Raw genomic sequence first — 17,062 nt, forward strand, 5'->3', positions numbered from 1 at the left:
CGGCGCCTGGCCCCTCTTATTTATTTATTTATTTTTAAGATGGAGTCTTGATTGGTCACCCAGGCTGGAATGCAGTGGCACGATCTTGGCTCACTGCAACCTCTGCCTCCCGGGTTCAAGCGGTTCTCCTACCTCAGCCTCCCTAGTAGCTGAGATTACCGGTGCACACCACAAGGCCCAGCTAAATTTTTTATTTGTTGGCCAGGCTGATCTCGAACTCATGACTTCAAGTGATCCGCCCACCCCAGCCTCCCAAAGTGCTGGAATTACAGGCATGAGCCACGACACCCAGCCGAGAACTAAACATTTTTTAAGGTTTTTAGCTTCTTAATATTTTACGTCACTTAAAGTGCAACTTACCCTGCTGTTTGAGGTGACACCCTTAAATTCACAACCAATCCTCCGCAAAATGGGATAATGAAAAACAAAGCCAGCTGTATGTTAATAATATTAAGAACTTCAAAAAAAGAATGGAGGCAGTTATCCAGGTGATTTTTGTTTGTTTGTTTTGAGATGGAGTTTCGCTCACGTTGCCCAGGCTGGAGTACAATGGCACGATCTCGGCTCACCACAACCTCTGCCTCCCAAGTTCAAGTGATTCTCCTGCCTCAGCCTCCAGTGTAGCTTGGATTACAGGCATGCGCCACCACGCCAGGCTAATTTTGTATTTTTAGTAGAGACGGCGTTTCTCCGCCTGGTCTCGAATTCCTGACCTCAGGTGATCTGCCGACCTCAGGTCATCTGCCAGCCTCAGCCTCCCAAAGTGCTGGGATTACACGTGTGAGCCACCAGGCCCACCTCCAGATGATTTTTTTTTTTTTTTTTTTTTTTTTTTTTTTTGAGACGGAGTCTCGCTCTTTCACCCAGGCTGGAGTGCAGTGGCGCGATCTCGGCTCACTGCAAGCTCCCCGCCTCCCGGGTTCACGCCATTCTCCTGCCTCAGCCTCTCCGAGTAGCTGGGACTACAGGCGCCCGCCACCACGCCCGGCTAATTTTTTGTATTTTTAGTAGAGACGGGGTTTCACCGTGGTCTTGATCTCCTGACCTCGTGATCCGCCCGCCTCGGCCTCCCAAAGTGCTGGGATTACAAGCGTGAGCCACCGCGCCCGGCCTTTTTTTTTAAGTTATGGGAAAGTTTTCTGATTAAAAAAAAAAAAATTGCATCAGGCCGGACGCAGTGGCTCATGCCTGTAATCCCAGCAATTTGGGAGGCCGAGGCAGGCAGATTGCCTGAGGTCAGGAGTTTGAGACCAGCCTGGCCAACATGGTGAAACTCTGTCTCTACTAAATTACAAAAAGTTAGCCGGGCATGGCAGCAGGCGCTTGTAATCCAAGCTACTTGGGAGGCTGAGGCAGAAGAATTGCTTGAACCTGGGAGGCAGATGTTACAGTGAGCCGAGATTGTGCCACCGCACTCCAGGATGGGCAACAGAGAGAGACTCCAATTCCAAAAAAAAAAAAAAAAATTGCATCCACCGGGCACAGTGGCTCATGCCTGTAATCCCAGAACTTTGGGAGGCTGAGGTGAGTGGATCACCTGAGGTCAGGAGTTCAAGACCAGCCTGGTCAACGTGGTGAAACCCAGTCTCTACTAAAATACAAACAAATTAGACGAGTGTATTAGCAGGCGCCTATAATCCCAGCTACTCGGGAGGCTGGGGCAAGGAGAATTGCTTGAACCCGGGAGTCGGAGGTTGCAGTGAGCCGAGACTACATCACTGCACTCCAGCCTAGTCTCTGTTGGACATTCTGACCAAAGTCAGAATTTTTTTTTTTTTTTTTTGAGACGGAGTCTCACTGTCGCCCAGGCTAGAGTGCAGTGGCGCGATCTCGGCTCACTGCAAGCTCCGCCTCCTGGGTTCACGCCATTCTCCCGCCTCAGCCTCCCAAGTAGCTGGGACTACAGGCGCCCGCCACCGCGCCCAGCTAATTTTTTGTATTTTTAGTAGAGACGGGGTTTCACCGTGGTCTCGATCTCCAGACCTCGTGATCCACCCGCCTCGGCCTCCCAAAGTGCTGGGATTACAGGCGTGAGCCACCACGCCCGGCCCAAAGTCAGAATATTAAGACTTCTAAAAACTCTCATTTCCCTGTGAAATTTTCTGAATTAAAATTACTTTTATCTACCTACGACCTGGCACACCCCCCGAGCCCCCCAACCCCCACTTCTATTAATAGTTGTCCCGCCTTTCTGGAAGGGACCAATGTACATCTTACACATATTGATTTTAGAGACAGGGTCTCACTCTGTCACCCAGGCTGGAATGCAGTGACAGGATTATGGCTGACTGCAGCCTCAACCTCCCAGGCTCAAGTGATCCTCCCACCTCAGTCTCCCTAGTAGCTAGAACTACAGGTGGGCACCATGGCTAAATTTTGTATTTTTTTGTAGAGATGGGGTTTTACTGTGTTGCCCAGGCTGGTCTTGGAAGTCCTAGGCTCAAGGGATGCGCCTGTCTCAGCCTCCCAAAGTGCTGGGATTACAGGCGTGAGCCACAGTGCTCAGCCTTTGTGTTTTTTGTGTCACATTGATAAAATATTTTAAAAATTATCTTTTATGTTGAAACAAGTATTAAGGAGATGATGGAAAGAGTCAATTCCTTGAGAAGGGTGAGAGCCAGAGTACAAGTGGTGGAATTTGCTTCTGACAGGACACATCTTACACTGTAAAGAAAAATGCAAGAGAAAATGAATGCAGATTGGAAAGTCTGACGTTGAAGCATTCCTCACAGGTGGTTTTTATTTTCTGAAGTTGAGGCAAGGTCACCAGCTAAAACTGAGAAGTGGGGAAAAAGGATGTGAAATTTGAGGAGATGTGAACATATGAATGGTTAATCCAGAGACTGGAATAGCATTGCCAGCCAGTGTTGAGTGCTCCTGAGAGGACTGAGGTCATGAATTAAAACCAGTTAGCTTGGCCAGGCGCGGTGGCTCACGCTTGTAATCCCAGCACTTTGGGAGGCCGAGGGGGGCAGATCACGAGGTCAGGAGATCGAGACCACGATGAAACCCCGTCTGTACTAAAAAAAATACAAAAAATTAGCCGGGCGTGGTGGCGGGCGCCTGTAGTCTCAGCTACTCGGAGAGGCTGAGGCAGGAGAATGGCGTGAACCCAGGAGGCGGAGCTTGCAGTGAGCCGAGATTGCGCCACTGCACTCCAGCCTGGGCGACAGAGCAAGACTCCGTCTCAAAAAAAAAAAAAAAAAAACCAGTTAGCTTGTTATATGACTGACTGACTTTTCTCCAGCAGCTTTTGCTGTTTGGATGCAAGCAATGAGAAAGTTCAGCTGGAGCACGGTTTAGTCCAAGCAAGGCTGAGATTCTCTCAAGCAAAAAAGGAGACATTGAGATCAGAGAGTTGAAAATGTTTGTAAAAGAGTGATGAAAAGGACTGATCAGGGAATTTAAGTCAGGTGAGTTGCAAAATTACTATATGATGGCAGAGGCAGAAGAGTTGAGTTTTTTTAAGTGTTGGGGTTAATAGCGTGGAGGTCTTAATTAGGTAAGTGAGAGTACCATAAGTTAGCTGGGAAAAAAAGGCTAGTGATTGACAATTGGGAAGCTTGAAACAGATTTCAACTGATGACAAGGTACAGAATCTGACACCGAAGTGGTTAAGACGCAATAGAGGAACAAATTGTTGGAGATGAAGAGGTCAGAGGTCTTAAGAGGCCAAGTGTTGGTGTTGCATGGGTCACCTACAAGCATGCTGAATTCACATAGAATGTAGACAAGAGGGATGGTGAGGAAAACCTACGGCAAGCAGCTCTATAATCTCTGGAAAGTTGCCAGGAGGCTCGTGGATGATGGCAGGAAGGAGAGTAGAAGGTGATTTAGCCAGAAGATATGAACTTCAAATATTTTTGAAGGAGAAAAGAGCAGAAATAGTTTGGAAGTAGCAATCAGGACCAAAGAAACCACCCAAACTCAATAGCTCAACCTCTTAGCCTTAGGGTACGCAGAATCTGAAAAGTGTAATCTCAATTTTGGAGCTCTACAGCAGTAAACCTGCAAGTAACCACCTGTAGCTAATGTCCAGGGATAAGAAAAAGATAATGAAAATGTTTTTGCCCAGGAAACATTAATTTCAGGCATATCTAGAATGCCGTTCTTGCATTATACATACTGGGTTACCAGTCATTGCAAAATCATGGTCCTTTGCCTCTCAGCTCAGTTCCCCTTCTGAAGATAAAAAACATTTGCCTATGTGTCCAGGCAAGCTGTGGGGGCAAAAAAACCAAGCAACTTTTACAAGGGATCATAAAAACCTACCTAACAACCTGCTAATTAAAACCTGATTTTTAGTTTGCATTATTGAGCTTAATACCATTGCTTAAATGTATGTGAATACTGAGATTTCTATAAAGGAATTAGTTACCTCTAGGAAAATAATTATCACTAAAAGAAATAATATCGTAATTTGAATAAAAGTAAGTCGCTTAAATCCTAGGAAACATTTTTAGTGAAGGCGTTTGTTTTAAATGTATTCTAACCTAACAATGTAGAAAGCAGGCAAACACTTAAAAAAAAAATTTAACCAGTTTCTAAAACATAGTTTGGAGCTCAGATTCTGGGGAAATGATTAACACACCCTAAATCCAAGGTCTCCTTTCCTTTCTAGAAAGAAAGCATCTTTAAACATACATATTCATCAGAAATACAAATATTTGTCATCAGTGATACTAATTTCCAGGCAAACATTTTAATTGCAGTCAATGTATGAGATTCTACCAGGTTTTAATTTGGATCAGTAACATGGGTTTGATTAGGGTTCTAGGCCTAATTATAGGTCACTAGTCTTCCTTTAGGATTATGCACCATCTGTTATTTTAAATTGACCATTGAGGGGGTTCCCAAGGCTTCTGCTTCGTTTTGCTACCAAACGTTAGATTTAAGATTCTTACGGGTGGTGGGATCCAAAGCCAGAGATGGGTTTCAACAAAAAGGCAAGAGCGAATTTGTCTTGAGTCTGAACGCACTGTTCAAATTAAACAATTTAGACATGCCCCAACTATGAGACTAAAAAGTGAATGGTATAGTACACTTTTGTCACAAATTCAAGGGTAATCTAAAGTGCCCGATAGCAGAGGTCTGGCTTCCCCTGGGTTTCTGGAACAAAAGAAGCGCTCGCGAGGAGAGAGGGGTAACTCCCCGCCCTCCCCCTCCCAAAGTAAATCAAATCAAGGAACATGAGTGCCTGCAGACAAGCCTCGCTTCTTTTCTCCCTCTTCAGGGCTAGCGTTTGGGGAAGGCAAAGCTGCGGCTACTCTTCGGAGCTTCAGTGTCCCGGGAGGAAGAAAGGCCCAGCCAAGAGTCCTCACAGCTGGCGTGGAATTCGGCCCGTCCGTAGGCGATCGACCCCAGAGACGAAAGCTGCTTCTCAAGCTGGGGGAGGGAGAGGAAACGGCGCACAAAAGCACTACGACCTGTCCCTTATCGGCGTTTAAGGGGAAGTGTGGAGAAAACGAAAACAGAAGCGGGCCGGGAGCCTCGGCTCCCGCCCCAGCGCCTTTTAAACTGCGTTTCTACCTCCTCTCGCTCTGCGCGGCGGCTAATGGAACCCGCGCGAGCCGTCCCGCCAATCACCGCCGCGCTTCCTCCCGTCGCCCGCCAATGGCGGCGCGCGTTCTTGGGGCGTGGGCGAAGCAGGCTGCTCGCCTCCTGCCTGTAGTGTGTGGGCTCGGGTTGGTGCGGGCTTCCAGCTTGGCCGCACTTGGTTCGTAGTTCGGCTCTGGGGTCTTTTGTGTCCGGGTCTGGCTTGGCTTTGTGTCCGCGAGTTTTTGTTCCGCCCCGCCGAGCTCTTCCCGGGCAGGAGCCGTGAGGCTCGGAGGCGGCAGCGCGGCCCCCGGCCAGGAGCAAGCCCGCCGGCGTGAGCTGCGGCGGCGAAGGCTGCGGGGAGGGGGCTTCGCAAATCCCCGAGATGCCGGAGTTCCTGGAAGACCCCTCGGTCCTGACAAAAGACAAGTTAAAGAGTGAGTTGGTCGCCAACAATGTGACGCTGCCGGCCGGGGAGCAGCGCAAAGACGTGTACGTCCAGCTCTACCTGCAGCACCTCACGGCGCGCAACCGGCTGCCTCTCGCCGCCGGCGCCAACAGCAAGGGGCCCCCGGACTTCTCCAGTGACGAGGAGCGCGAGCCCACCCCGGTCCTCGGCTCTGGGGCCGCCGCCGCGGGCCGGAGCCGAGCAGCCGTCGGCAGGGTAAGGACGCGGGGCCGGGGCCACAAAGGCGGGCGTTTGGCGGTTGCCGCGCGCGCTCCCCGCCGTTTGCAGCCCCTCCCTCCCGGGCGCCCCCTCGGGCCTCCCAGGTGCGGGGCTGTCCCGGCGCCCCCTCGCGTCGCCCCTTCCCCGGGGGGCTGCAGGCGCCGGAGCGGAGAGGCCAGAAGTTGGGGCCGCGGGGTTCGCGTTCTTTAACGTGTGGGTCTGGGAGGTGTGTAGTTGCGTTGGCGGCGGTTTTGCACGCGGGCGACGTCGCTTCCCTGGACCACCAGCCGCCTGCAGCGGGCGTTTAGACGAGGACTTCCGTGCCCTTTCGAAAGCTCTGGAGGGGTGGCCCCAAAATGCTATAGGTTAAGTTCGAGCGTTTTCCCGCTTTATTAACTGAAATGACTCGCAACAGAGTCTCAGAGCGCTCCCTGGAGGGCAACTGATGACACACTAATTTCTAACCAAAATTTGAAATAAGGAAATTCCCGCCTTTTTATACTTTTGCGTATGGAGGGCTTTTTGAACCGTTTATGTTTTCTAGTTTGTCTTAATTTTTCCAAGCAACAGGCCATCTTTTGGCGGAACAGCTTCGTGCCGAATTAAAAGGAGCATTTTAAACCATATTTTTAAGCGCCTATTATAATTTTTTTATTTTTTATTTATTTATTTATTTTTTGAGATGGAGTTTCGCCCTTGTTGCCCAGGCTGGAGTGCAATGGCGAGATCTCGGCTCACCGCAACCTCCACCTCCCGGGTTCAAGCGATTCTCCTGCCTCAGCCTCCCGAATAGCTGGGATTACAGGCATGCGCCGCCACGCCCGGCTAATTTTTGTATTTTTTAGTAGAGACCCATTTCTCCAAGTTGGTCAGGCTGGTCTCGAACTCCTGACCTCAGGTGGTCCGCCCACCTCGGCCTCCCAAAGTGCTGGGATTACAGGCGTGAGCCACCGGGCCCGGCCCTGCAAACAAATATTTGAAAATTGCAGTTTGGATTGCGTTTTCCCCCCCATATTGGTAAATTTTGCTTGAGGAAAGGAAAGATTAGGATTCAGGAAAAATTTATTTCATGACGTTCTGGTGCATCAGTATTGCAATTTGGAATGTCTGATCCTGGTTAAATCTCAAATCGGCTCCAGCAAAGCGTGTTTTGAGAATAGTTTGCTTTTTTTCCTGTGGATTTTAATATGCTTTTTGTGGGTTTGCTTATGCCTGCCGAGTTACCGGGCTTCAAATCGTAATAGGGTGAAGCTAAAACTAGTAATTGGTGTAACATAAAATGCCTTGTAAGAGACAGTGAATGTGGTGTTTGGAGTTGTTGCGAATGATCACTAGTTTAAACCGAAATTATTCCTTCCTTCAAATTTTACTTTAGTTTTTAAGGAACCTGTCTAATGTGTTTTCCCGGCTACTCAGTCAGAAATGAAAGACAAATGTAATAGACACATGTAAATTTAATTGAAAATCTTATCCTCGGCTTTAGAGAAGTTGAAAGTTTTACCAAACGTCTTCAGTCCGGTGTCTGGCACATAGTAGTGCCAAGTATTTGTACAATAAATAAAAGACTAATCACACCTTATTGTTTCGACATCTTGTTTTGTGGAAAGCTTCTTTAATTTCTTAATGAACAAATTTACTTTTGAAATAAAGCGTACCCGCTTATCCGTTATGTTTCCCTGCTCTGAAAAAAAAGGTAGTGTTTAAACTCTTTAAGTAGAGTTAGTTGAGGGCGGGCGCGGTGGCTCACGCCTGTAAGCCCAGCACTTTGGGAGGCCCAGGCGAGTGGATCACCTGAGGTCAGGAGTTCTAGACCAGCCTGGCCCATATGGTGAAACCCCGTTTCTACTAAAGAAAAATAGAAAAATTAGCCGTGCCTGGTGGCGGGGGCCGAGGCAGGAGAATCGCTTGAACCCGGGAGGCGAAGGTTGAAGTGAGCCGAGATCGCGCCATCGCACTCCAGCCTGGGGGACAAGAGGGAGACTTCGTCTCAAAAAAAAAGTTGTTTGAAAATGTAATATTTAAATCAGCACACTTTATAAAAAACCCAGTTTTTTATAGAATCCTTTATTGGTCCTCTGTGCAAATGTATTAAACCGTGGTTTTTGGTTGTATGTTTATAATAGAATTACTGGTTATTATTTTTAGGCGGGATCTCGCTCTGTTGCTCAGGCCAGAGTGCAGGGATGTGATCATAGCTTACTGCAGCCTCAAACTCGTTGGCTCACGAGAGCCTCCTGCCTCAGCTTCCCTGAGTAGCAAGGGCAACGGGGCATGCGCCACTACACCCGGCTAATTTTTTAATCTTTTTTTTTTTTTTTTTTTTTTTTTTGGTACAGAGGCTTTCTGTGTTGTCCAGGGTGGTCTAGAACTCTTGGCCTCAAGCAATCCTGCCTCAGCCTTGGTTCCTGTTTATTTTGAGGATGATTTCTTTTACACAGAAACAACCATCTCAGTTTTAATGTTTTCCTGTCCGCCACTTGGTAAAAGAGAGTTTATGTCCCCATCTACCTTGTGTTCTTTGCGGGAGGGTAAGAAGACCTAAATGTAAAAATTTTTAAGTTAAGATTATCCAGCAATTTTGAGTTCCTACCAAGTGTTCTTAACTACTGGGTTTAAAACTTTGGGGATTTAAAAATGAATTGTGTTTATTTACTTGTCTGTCCAGCTCATATGTTAATTGAAGTTGGTTAGCATCATGTAAGTAAGTTTTGAGTAAAATGAATAATTTTTTTTTTGAGACGGAGTCTCCCTCTGTCGCCCAGGCTGGGGTGCAGTGGCTTGATTTGGCTCACTGCAAGCTCTGCCTTCCGGGTTCACGCCAGTTTCCTGCCTCCGCCTCCCGAGTAGCTGGGACTACACCCCCAGCTAATTTTTTGTATTTTTAGTAGTGGCGGGGTTTCACTGGGTTAGCCAAGATGGTCTCGATCTCCTGACCTCATCATCCTCCCGCCTCGGCTTCCCAAAGTGCTGGGATTACAGGCATGAGCCACCGCGCCCGGCCAAAATGAAGTAATTTTTGTTCTTGTTGTTTTGTTTTGTTTGTTTTGTTCTGAGACGGAGTCTCCATTGCCCAGGTTGGAGTGCAATGGCCGGATTTCAGCTCACTGCAACCTCCGCCTCCTGGGTTCAAATGATTCTCCTGCCTCGGCCTCCCGAGTAGCTGGGATTACAGGCGTGCACTACCACACCCGGTTAATTTTTGTATTTTTAATAGAGAGGGGGTTTCACCATGTTGGCCAGGCTGGTCTTGAACACCTGACCTCAGGTGATCTGTACCCCTGCGCTTCCCAAAGTGCTGGGAATGCAAGGATGAGCCACGGCACCCAGCCCAGAAGTAATGTTTTTTAGAGTAACTAGTAGGTCTATTGGCACGGTAATTAAGCTCTTTACATTTCATTTAATTATTTCATCCATATAAAGAAAACTTCATAATTACAGGTTTAAATGTCTTCTACCTGGAATATTTAAAACTCAAGAGGTGTTTACCCTTGACTGGGCTTAATAGCCATGCCAACAACTTGAAGAAAAATATTGGTAGTCAATAGCGTCATTTTCTGTTTTAAAGTACATTAAGTACAAGTGAGTTATAATTAGGAGTCTGGTCGATGTTTTTATCAGCCATGGGAAAAAATAATTTTAAACTTACAGGAAAAGAAGACATAATTGATGTATAAAATTATTCATGTCAATTGCTCTTATATGTACTATATTTTATGTTTTGGTCATTTTTAGCCCTATATAAAAATAATACCAGGTCGTATTTCTTTTCTTTTTTTTTTTTTTTTTGAGACGGAGTCTTGCTCTGTCACCCAGGCAAGAGTGCAGTGGCGTGATGTCAGCTCACTGCAACCTCTGCCTCCCGGGTTCAAGCGATTCTCCTGCCTCAGCCTCCCAAGTAGCTGGGATTACAGGTGCCCACCACCGCGCCCGGCTAATTTTTGTATTTTTAGTAGAGACGGGGTTTCACCATCTTGGCCAGGCTGGTCTCAAACTCCTGACCTCAGCTGATCCACCCGCCTGAGCCTCCCAAAGTGCTGGGATTACAGGCATGAGCCACCGCGCCTGGCCAACTGTATTTCTTTTTTTTCTTTTCTTTTCTTTTCTGTGTGTGTGTGTGTGTGTGTGTGTGTGTGTGTGTGTGTGTGTGTGATGGAGTCTCACTCTGCCACCCAGGCTGGAGTGCAGTGGCATGATCTCGGCTCACTGCAACCTCTGCCTCCCAAATTCAAGCAATTCTCCTTCCTCAGCCTCCTGAGTAGCTGGGATTACTTACAGGCACTCACCACTACTCCTGGTTAATTTTCGTATTTTTAGTAGAGACAGGGTTTCACCATGTTTGTCAGGCTGGTCTGGAACTCCTGACCTCGTGAGCCACCTCACCCGGCCAATACCAGGTCGGTGGGTCGGTCGGTCTTTCTTTCTTTCTTTCTTTCTTTCTTTCTTCTTTTCTTTCTCTTTCTTTTCTTTTCTTTTTTCTTTCCTTTCTCTTTTTTTGAAACGGAGTCTCAGTCTGTTATCCCGGCTGGAGTGCAGTGGCGCAATCTCTGCTCCCTGCAAGCTCTGCCTAGCGGAGACTACAGGCGCCTGCCACCACACCTGGCTAATTTTATGTATTTTTAGTAGAGACGGGGTTTCACTGTGTTACCCAGGATGATCTCTATCTCCTGATCTTGTTATCTGCCTGCCTCGGCCTCCCAGAGTGCTGGGATTACAGGCGTGAGCCACCGCGCCCGGCCTCCAGGTCATATTTCTTAATATTTATAATCTTCTGCGTAATGGGGTGGTAAAAAAAAGGAATAAAATATTTATTTATATTATAGGAGAAAGCCAAATTATGTTTGAGAGTTGCAGATGAGGGAGATTTTTAACATTTTAAGACAAATCAAGCATTAATGTGGATTTGGCCAAGATTAACTATTTGCATGCATATACCTTCTATTTAATCATGGGTTTATGAGGAATTTTTTTTTTTTGAGACGGAGTCTTGCTCTGTCACCCAGGCTGAACTGCAGTGGCGTGATCTCCACTCACTGCAAGCTCCGCCTCCCGGGTTCACGCCATTCTCCTTCCTCAGTCTCCCGATTAGCTGGGACTACAGGCGCCTGCCACCACACCCAGCTAATTTTTTTGTATTTTTAGTAGAGACGGGGTTTCACTGTGTTACCAGGATGGTCTGGATCTCCTGATCTTGTGATCCTCCCACCTCAGCCTCCCAAAGTGCTGGGATTACAGATGTGAGCCACCGCGCCCAGCCTATGGGGAAGATTTTTAATTAAATAAAAAATTGTTTCATTTCAGCCTCTACCATAGTCTCCTGGATTCATTGGTGTAATGTGACAAAACTTTCCTTCTTAAAGTTTTGTTTTTATTTTTTTTCTTATTTCTAAGCTTTTTATTTTATGTATCTTGCTACCAATATTTTTAGGTGTTGAAATTACCTAGTTTGTGGACACAAAAATAAACATTTACAGAGTTGGCAGTCTGCCTTTTTGTTTTAAGAGGCAGAGCCTGAAGGTGTAGCCATTTGGATCTAGTGCAGCATAATATTCTTGAATGATCTGTTCCGGTGAATTATGAGTGTGTGTTTGAGAAGGTGTCTTGCTCTGTCATCCAGGCTGGAGTGCAGTGGCACAATCTCAGCTCACTGCAACCTCCGCCTCCCGGGTTCAAGTGATTCTCCTGCCTCAGTCTCCTGAGTAGCTGGTATTACAGGCGTGCACCACCATGCCCAGCTAATTTTTGTATTTTTAGTAGAGACAGTTTCACCATGTTGGTCAGGCTGGTCTCAAACTCCTTCCTGACTTTGTGATCTGCCCCCCTTAGCCTCCTAAAGTGCTGGGATTACAGGTGTGAGCCACTGCGCCTGTCTGTGTGTGTGTGTGTGTTTTTAGAGGTAGGGTCTCGCTCTGTCCCCTCAGACTGTAGTGCAGTGGTATGATCATAGCTCACTGCAGCCTCAAACTCCTGGGCTCAAGCCTCCGGAATAGCTGGGACTACAGGTGTGTGCCACCATGCCTAGCTAATTTTTAAAATTTTTATAGAGATAGTCTCTCTATGTTGACCAGGCTGGTCTTGAATTCCTGGCCTCAAGGGATCCTCCCGTTTAGGCCTCCCAAAGCATTGGGATTGTAGGTGTGAGCTACTTACTCCTCCTGGCCAAATTATGAATTCTCAATAGGAAATATTTGAAGACCTGGAAAAGGACATAAAAGCATGCTACCAATAGGAAATGTTAATTAAATCACAAATTGACCACCACTGTATAATAAGGTATTAAGTTTACAGACTTGTGAATCATAGATTCAAATTCCATGTCTGCCACTTATTCATATGACACTGAACAGTGTCTTAATCTAAGATCCCCTATTTTCACCTGAAATAGAGGAATAATCTAATAGCTACTTAATCAGATTGAGGAGTGCATGCCGTTGCATATGTGAAGTGTCTAGTGCTTAGTAATTAATAGCTATTACAACAAATGATTTCTGAATTTTTGTCTTTAATGTCAGGGCAATACAATGCAAAGTTACTAAAATATAATTTTGGGAAACGAATAAGGTAGATACGTGAAAGTGACGTGTATATCACAGCATGCAGATTTCCTGAGTTAGTGAAGTGCATGCTTGAACCTCAGTTTTCTGAGTTGTCAGATGGGGATATTAGCATCTTATTCCATAGATTTTTCAGATTCTGTAAGTTAATGCAAAGACACTTGGAACACAACTCAGTACATAATACATAATAAGTGTCCAGTAGAATATATTGTTATGGTTCAGCATCTTTATACTAGAGGTAGAGATAAAGGAATTAGAGTAGCTCATCGGTGATATCATAGAGCTGTTGGGTTTTAAAGTTGAAAAAATACGTTAGAGGTCATCGGGTAGCATAGTAGGTACTCAACTATTTTTGAGTGAAACTCTTAAGTGATCTTCTTAAAGGAACAAAGCTTTCTGGAGGCAGAATTTAATGCAACTAATGCTTCCTTTTTCCTGACTGAAACTGCTAATCATGTACAGCACACTGTCTCCTAATTTTTTATCCTTATTAAATCTAAGATTTATAAAATGACATCACTTTTCTGGAACTTTTTTCCTGACATATTAAAAATCACATGTTTGGCTGTGTGCGGTGGCTCACACCTGTAATCCCAGCACTTTGAGAGGCCGAGGCAGGTGGATCACCTGAGGTCAGGAGTTCGAGACCAGCCTGGCCAACATGGTGAAACCCTGTCTCTTCTAAAAATACAAAAATTAGTCGGGTGCGGTGGTACACACTTGTAATTTCAGCTGCTTGGGAGGCTGAGGCAGGAGAATCTCTTGAACCTGGGAGATGGAGGGCATGCCACTGCACTGTAGCCTGGGCAACAGAGTGAGACTCCATCTCAAAAAAAAAAAAATCATGTTTTTGGTTTTAATCTATCTGATTACCTTATGTAGATTTGTTGGTCACTTATTTAAGATATCTTTGTTCAGCTGATGTTTTTCATTATGTTTGAAGGAAATATAATTGATTTTCTTTCTTTTTTTTTCTTTAGGCGAAATCTGGCCTTATCGCCCAGGCTGGAGTGCAGTGGTGCAATCTTGGCTCACTGCAATCTCTGCCTACCCAGTTCAAGTGATTCTCCAGCCTCAGCCTCCCGAATAGCTAGGACTATAGGCGTGTGCGATCAGACCTGGCTAATTTTTGTATTTTAATAGAGATAGGGTTTCACCATGTTGGCCAGGCTGGTCTGGAACTCCTGACCTGAATTGATCCTCCCTTCTCGGCCTCCCAGAGTGCTAGAATTACGGACATGAGCCACTGCTGAGAATTGGTTTTTACTTAGATTTGATAGGCCTGTTATTTCTAATAAGAAATGGATTTTCAAAAATAAATTACTTTTTCCTTCCCTGGATTTGACAAAACATTTATCAGGGGGCTATTCCTGTATCAGTCTTTTTAGAAATTTTTAGATGCTTGGAATAAAAATATGAGGATGATAGTGCTCCTGCTTTCTGTTGCGTGCCTCAATGCTGCATCCAGATCACCTGGGCTACACAATTACAAACATTATCTGGCCCAAGGTGAAGAATCAGAAATGGGTAAGACCTTTCCAAATAGAGGTAATGAGTTAAGATTTTAGGCTGGGTGCTGTGGCTTACGCCTGTAATTCCAGCACTTTAGAAGGCCGAGGCAGGCAAATCACGAGCGCAGGAGTTTGAGACCAGCCTGGCCAAAATGCTGAAACCCTGTCTCTACTAAAAGTACAAAAATTAGCTGGGCGTGGTAGCATGCACCTGTAGTCCCAGATAACTCAGGAGGCTGAGGCAGGAGAGTTGCTTGAACTTGGGAGGTGGAAGGTTGCAGCGAGGTAAGATGGCGCTACTGCACTCCAGCCTGGGCGACAGAATAAGAGACTCCACCTTGAAAAAGAAAAAAAAAAAAAGATTTTTTTTGAGACAGTCTTGCTCTATCGCCTGGGCTGGAGTGCAGTGGCATGATGTCGACTCACTGCAACCTCCGCCTCCCAGGTTCAAGCAATTCTCCTGCCTCAGCTTCCCAAGTAGCTGGGATTACAGGCATGTGCCACCACACCCGGCTAATTTTTGCATTTTTAATAGAGACGGGGTTTCGCCGTGTTGGCCGTCCTGGTCTCGAACTCCTGACTTAAAGTGATCCACCCACCTTGGTCTCCCAAAGTGCTGAGATTACAGGCATGAGCCACTGCACCTGGCCCAAAGAGATTTCTTGAAAACCTCTCAGGCGGGTTTGAAAAGTTGGAATTTCCTGGATGTTTTATTGATAGTAAATTTGAACATTCTCGTGGTAGTGGGGATTATGTACAAATAATTTGAACCTGATTGATTATTTTTCCATATTTTATTTTTATTTTAAGCATTGTTTAGTTTTTCTGTACCACCTGACTGCACTTTTTGGAAAATTTGAGTAAGTCAGTAACATAGGATTAAGTTTGTTTGATTAAATCTTTTCTTGAATTCAGAAATAAGTCGTAAAACTCTTAGACTCTAGGCAACTATTTGGATATTATGGTGTGGGTTGCTTCCAGATTTGAGCCTGACAGTTCTAGGTCAGTGCAATGTATGTGAATTAAAGCCTGCTAAAAGTACTCTCACTGTAACTCTCCACAGCCATCTATTTAAGATTTCTCATAAGTTCACATAATTGTTCTTATGAGCAGCCATTTTTTTGGTGAACGTTTTTTGGCTTGTGATTATAGAATGATTAGCCATTAGCAGCTTTTTAAAAAGAATTTCTCATATCTTGCTTTATTTGAAGTATTTCAGGCCAGGTTCCATGGCTCACGCCCATAATCCTAGCACTTTGGGAGGCTCAGGCGGGCATAACATTTGAGGTCAGGAGTTAAAGACCAGCCTGGCCAACATGCTGAAACCCCGTCTCTACTAAAAATACAAAAATGAGCCGGGCGTGTGGTGCACACCTGTAATCCCAGCTACTGAGGAGGCTGTGGCAGGAGAATCACTTGGACCTGGGATGTGGAGGTTGCAGTGAGCCAAGATTGCGCCACTGCACTCCAGCCTGGATAAGAGTGAGACACAGTCTCAAAAAAAAAAAAAAAAAGATTTTATTTGAGCCTGAGAATTCTAGGTCAGAACATTTTTATTGTTAAAAACAGGAATTCCAGTACACACTCAAATAATGCCTGATTTTTCCCCTAATATGATTGGAAAATGAGCATTCCATACAACTTTATAATTTTAGCCTTTTTCGTAAAATATACTTTGATGTTGCCATTGTTTAATTAGCCATTTTTTTGTTCAGTACTCTCTTGTTTTTTCTGTGATCACTGAGGCATTTGTCAGGCTGTTTGCCACAGCCTTAAAAGGTGTGCGTACTTTTGCTTCCTTTTTGTTTGTTCAACCTTGGAAATTTATAGTTTTTCCAGTAAATACTGCCTTTGTAGAAATTAATTTTAAAATTTTTAAGTTTTCCCTCAAAGTTTCTTTCAAGTTGTTTTGACTATTTTTAGTAAACTGGTGGTACAGAAGTTAATCTGGTGACTAAACTGTGTCACAGGTGATAATGTAACCATGAAGTCCGTCAGATTTCCTTCCTAAGTCATAAACTAGCTACTAAAATAACTGTGTTACAAGGAGTTTACAGTCCTGTCTCCTATCCTTGGGATGGAGATTGGTTCCAGGAGCCGGCCATGGACATCAAACTCTGGGGATGTTTTAGTAAGTCCCTTAATATAAAGTGGTGTAGTAACCTACACACATCCTCTCTTATATTTCAGATCATCTCTAGATTACTTATAATGCCTAATACAATGTAAGTGCTATGTAAATAGTTGTTATTCTGTATTTTTATTGTTGTACTGTCATTTTTTTCCCCAAGTATTTTTGACCTGTGGTTGGTTGAATTCACATATGTAGAACCCAGCTGTATTCATTTGGGAGAATGGAGAGCCAACTGTATTCATTTGGCCTTCTTAAGTTCTCATATGCTATTTAAAGAAAATCATTTCTGGCCGGGCGCAGTGGCTCACGCCTGTAATCCCAGCACTTTGGGAGGCTGAGGTGGGCGGATCACGAGGTCAAGAGATTGAGACCATTCTGGCCAACATGTTGAAACCCCGTCTCTACTAAAAGTACAAAAATTAGCTGGGCGTGGTGGCGCACACCTGTACTCCCAGCTACTCGGGAGGCTGAGGCAAGAGAATCCCTTGAACCCGGGAGGCGGAGGTTGCAGTGAGCTGAGATTGCGCCACTGCACTCCAGCCTGGCGACAGAGTGAGACTCCATCTCAAAAAAAAAAAAGAAAAGAAAAAATCATTTATATATATATATAAAAGTGTAAGCCTGTATGGTAAAGTCTTAAACTTTCCTGGATTAATTTAAA

The 17,062-nt window shown here is 45.2% G+C and overlaps 1 protein-coding gene across 15 annotated transcripts in view; it reads left to right on the forward strand.

The window, feature by feature from the left end:
• The first annotated feature begins 1,743 nt into the window (after positions 1-1,743).
• The window catches only part of TMPO (thymopoietin), a 38,772-nt gene continuing 23,453 nt past the window's right edge, over positions 1,744-17,062 (forward strand). For all 15 annotated transcript variants that reach the window (XR_010114903.1, XR_010114904.1, XR_010114905.1 and 12 more), the window contains exon 1: positions 1,744-6,199. Coding sequence is in view for 4 of the 15 variants with exons in the window: in XM_055238671.2 (XP_055094646.1) it covers positions 5,921-6,199 (279 nt within the window). In the remaining 11 variants the exon portion in view is untranslated. The remainder of the gene's footprint in view (positions 6,200-17,062) is intronic.

Source organism: Symphalangus syndactylus, chromosome 13 (assembly GCF_028878055.3).
Source record: "Symphalangus syndactylus isolate Jambi chromosome 13, NHGRI_mSymSyn1-v2.1_pri, whole genome shotgun sequence".
Classification (NCBI taxonomy): Eukaryota; Metazoa; Chordata; class Mammalia; order Primates; family Hylobatidae; genus Symphalangus; species Symphalangus syndactylus.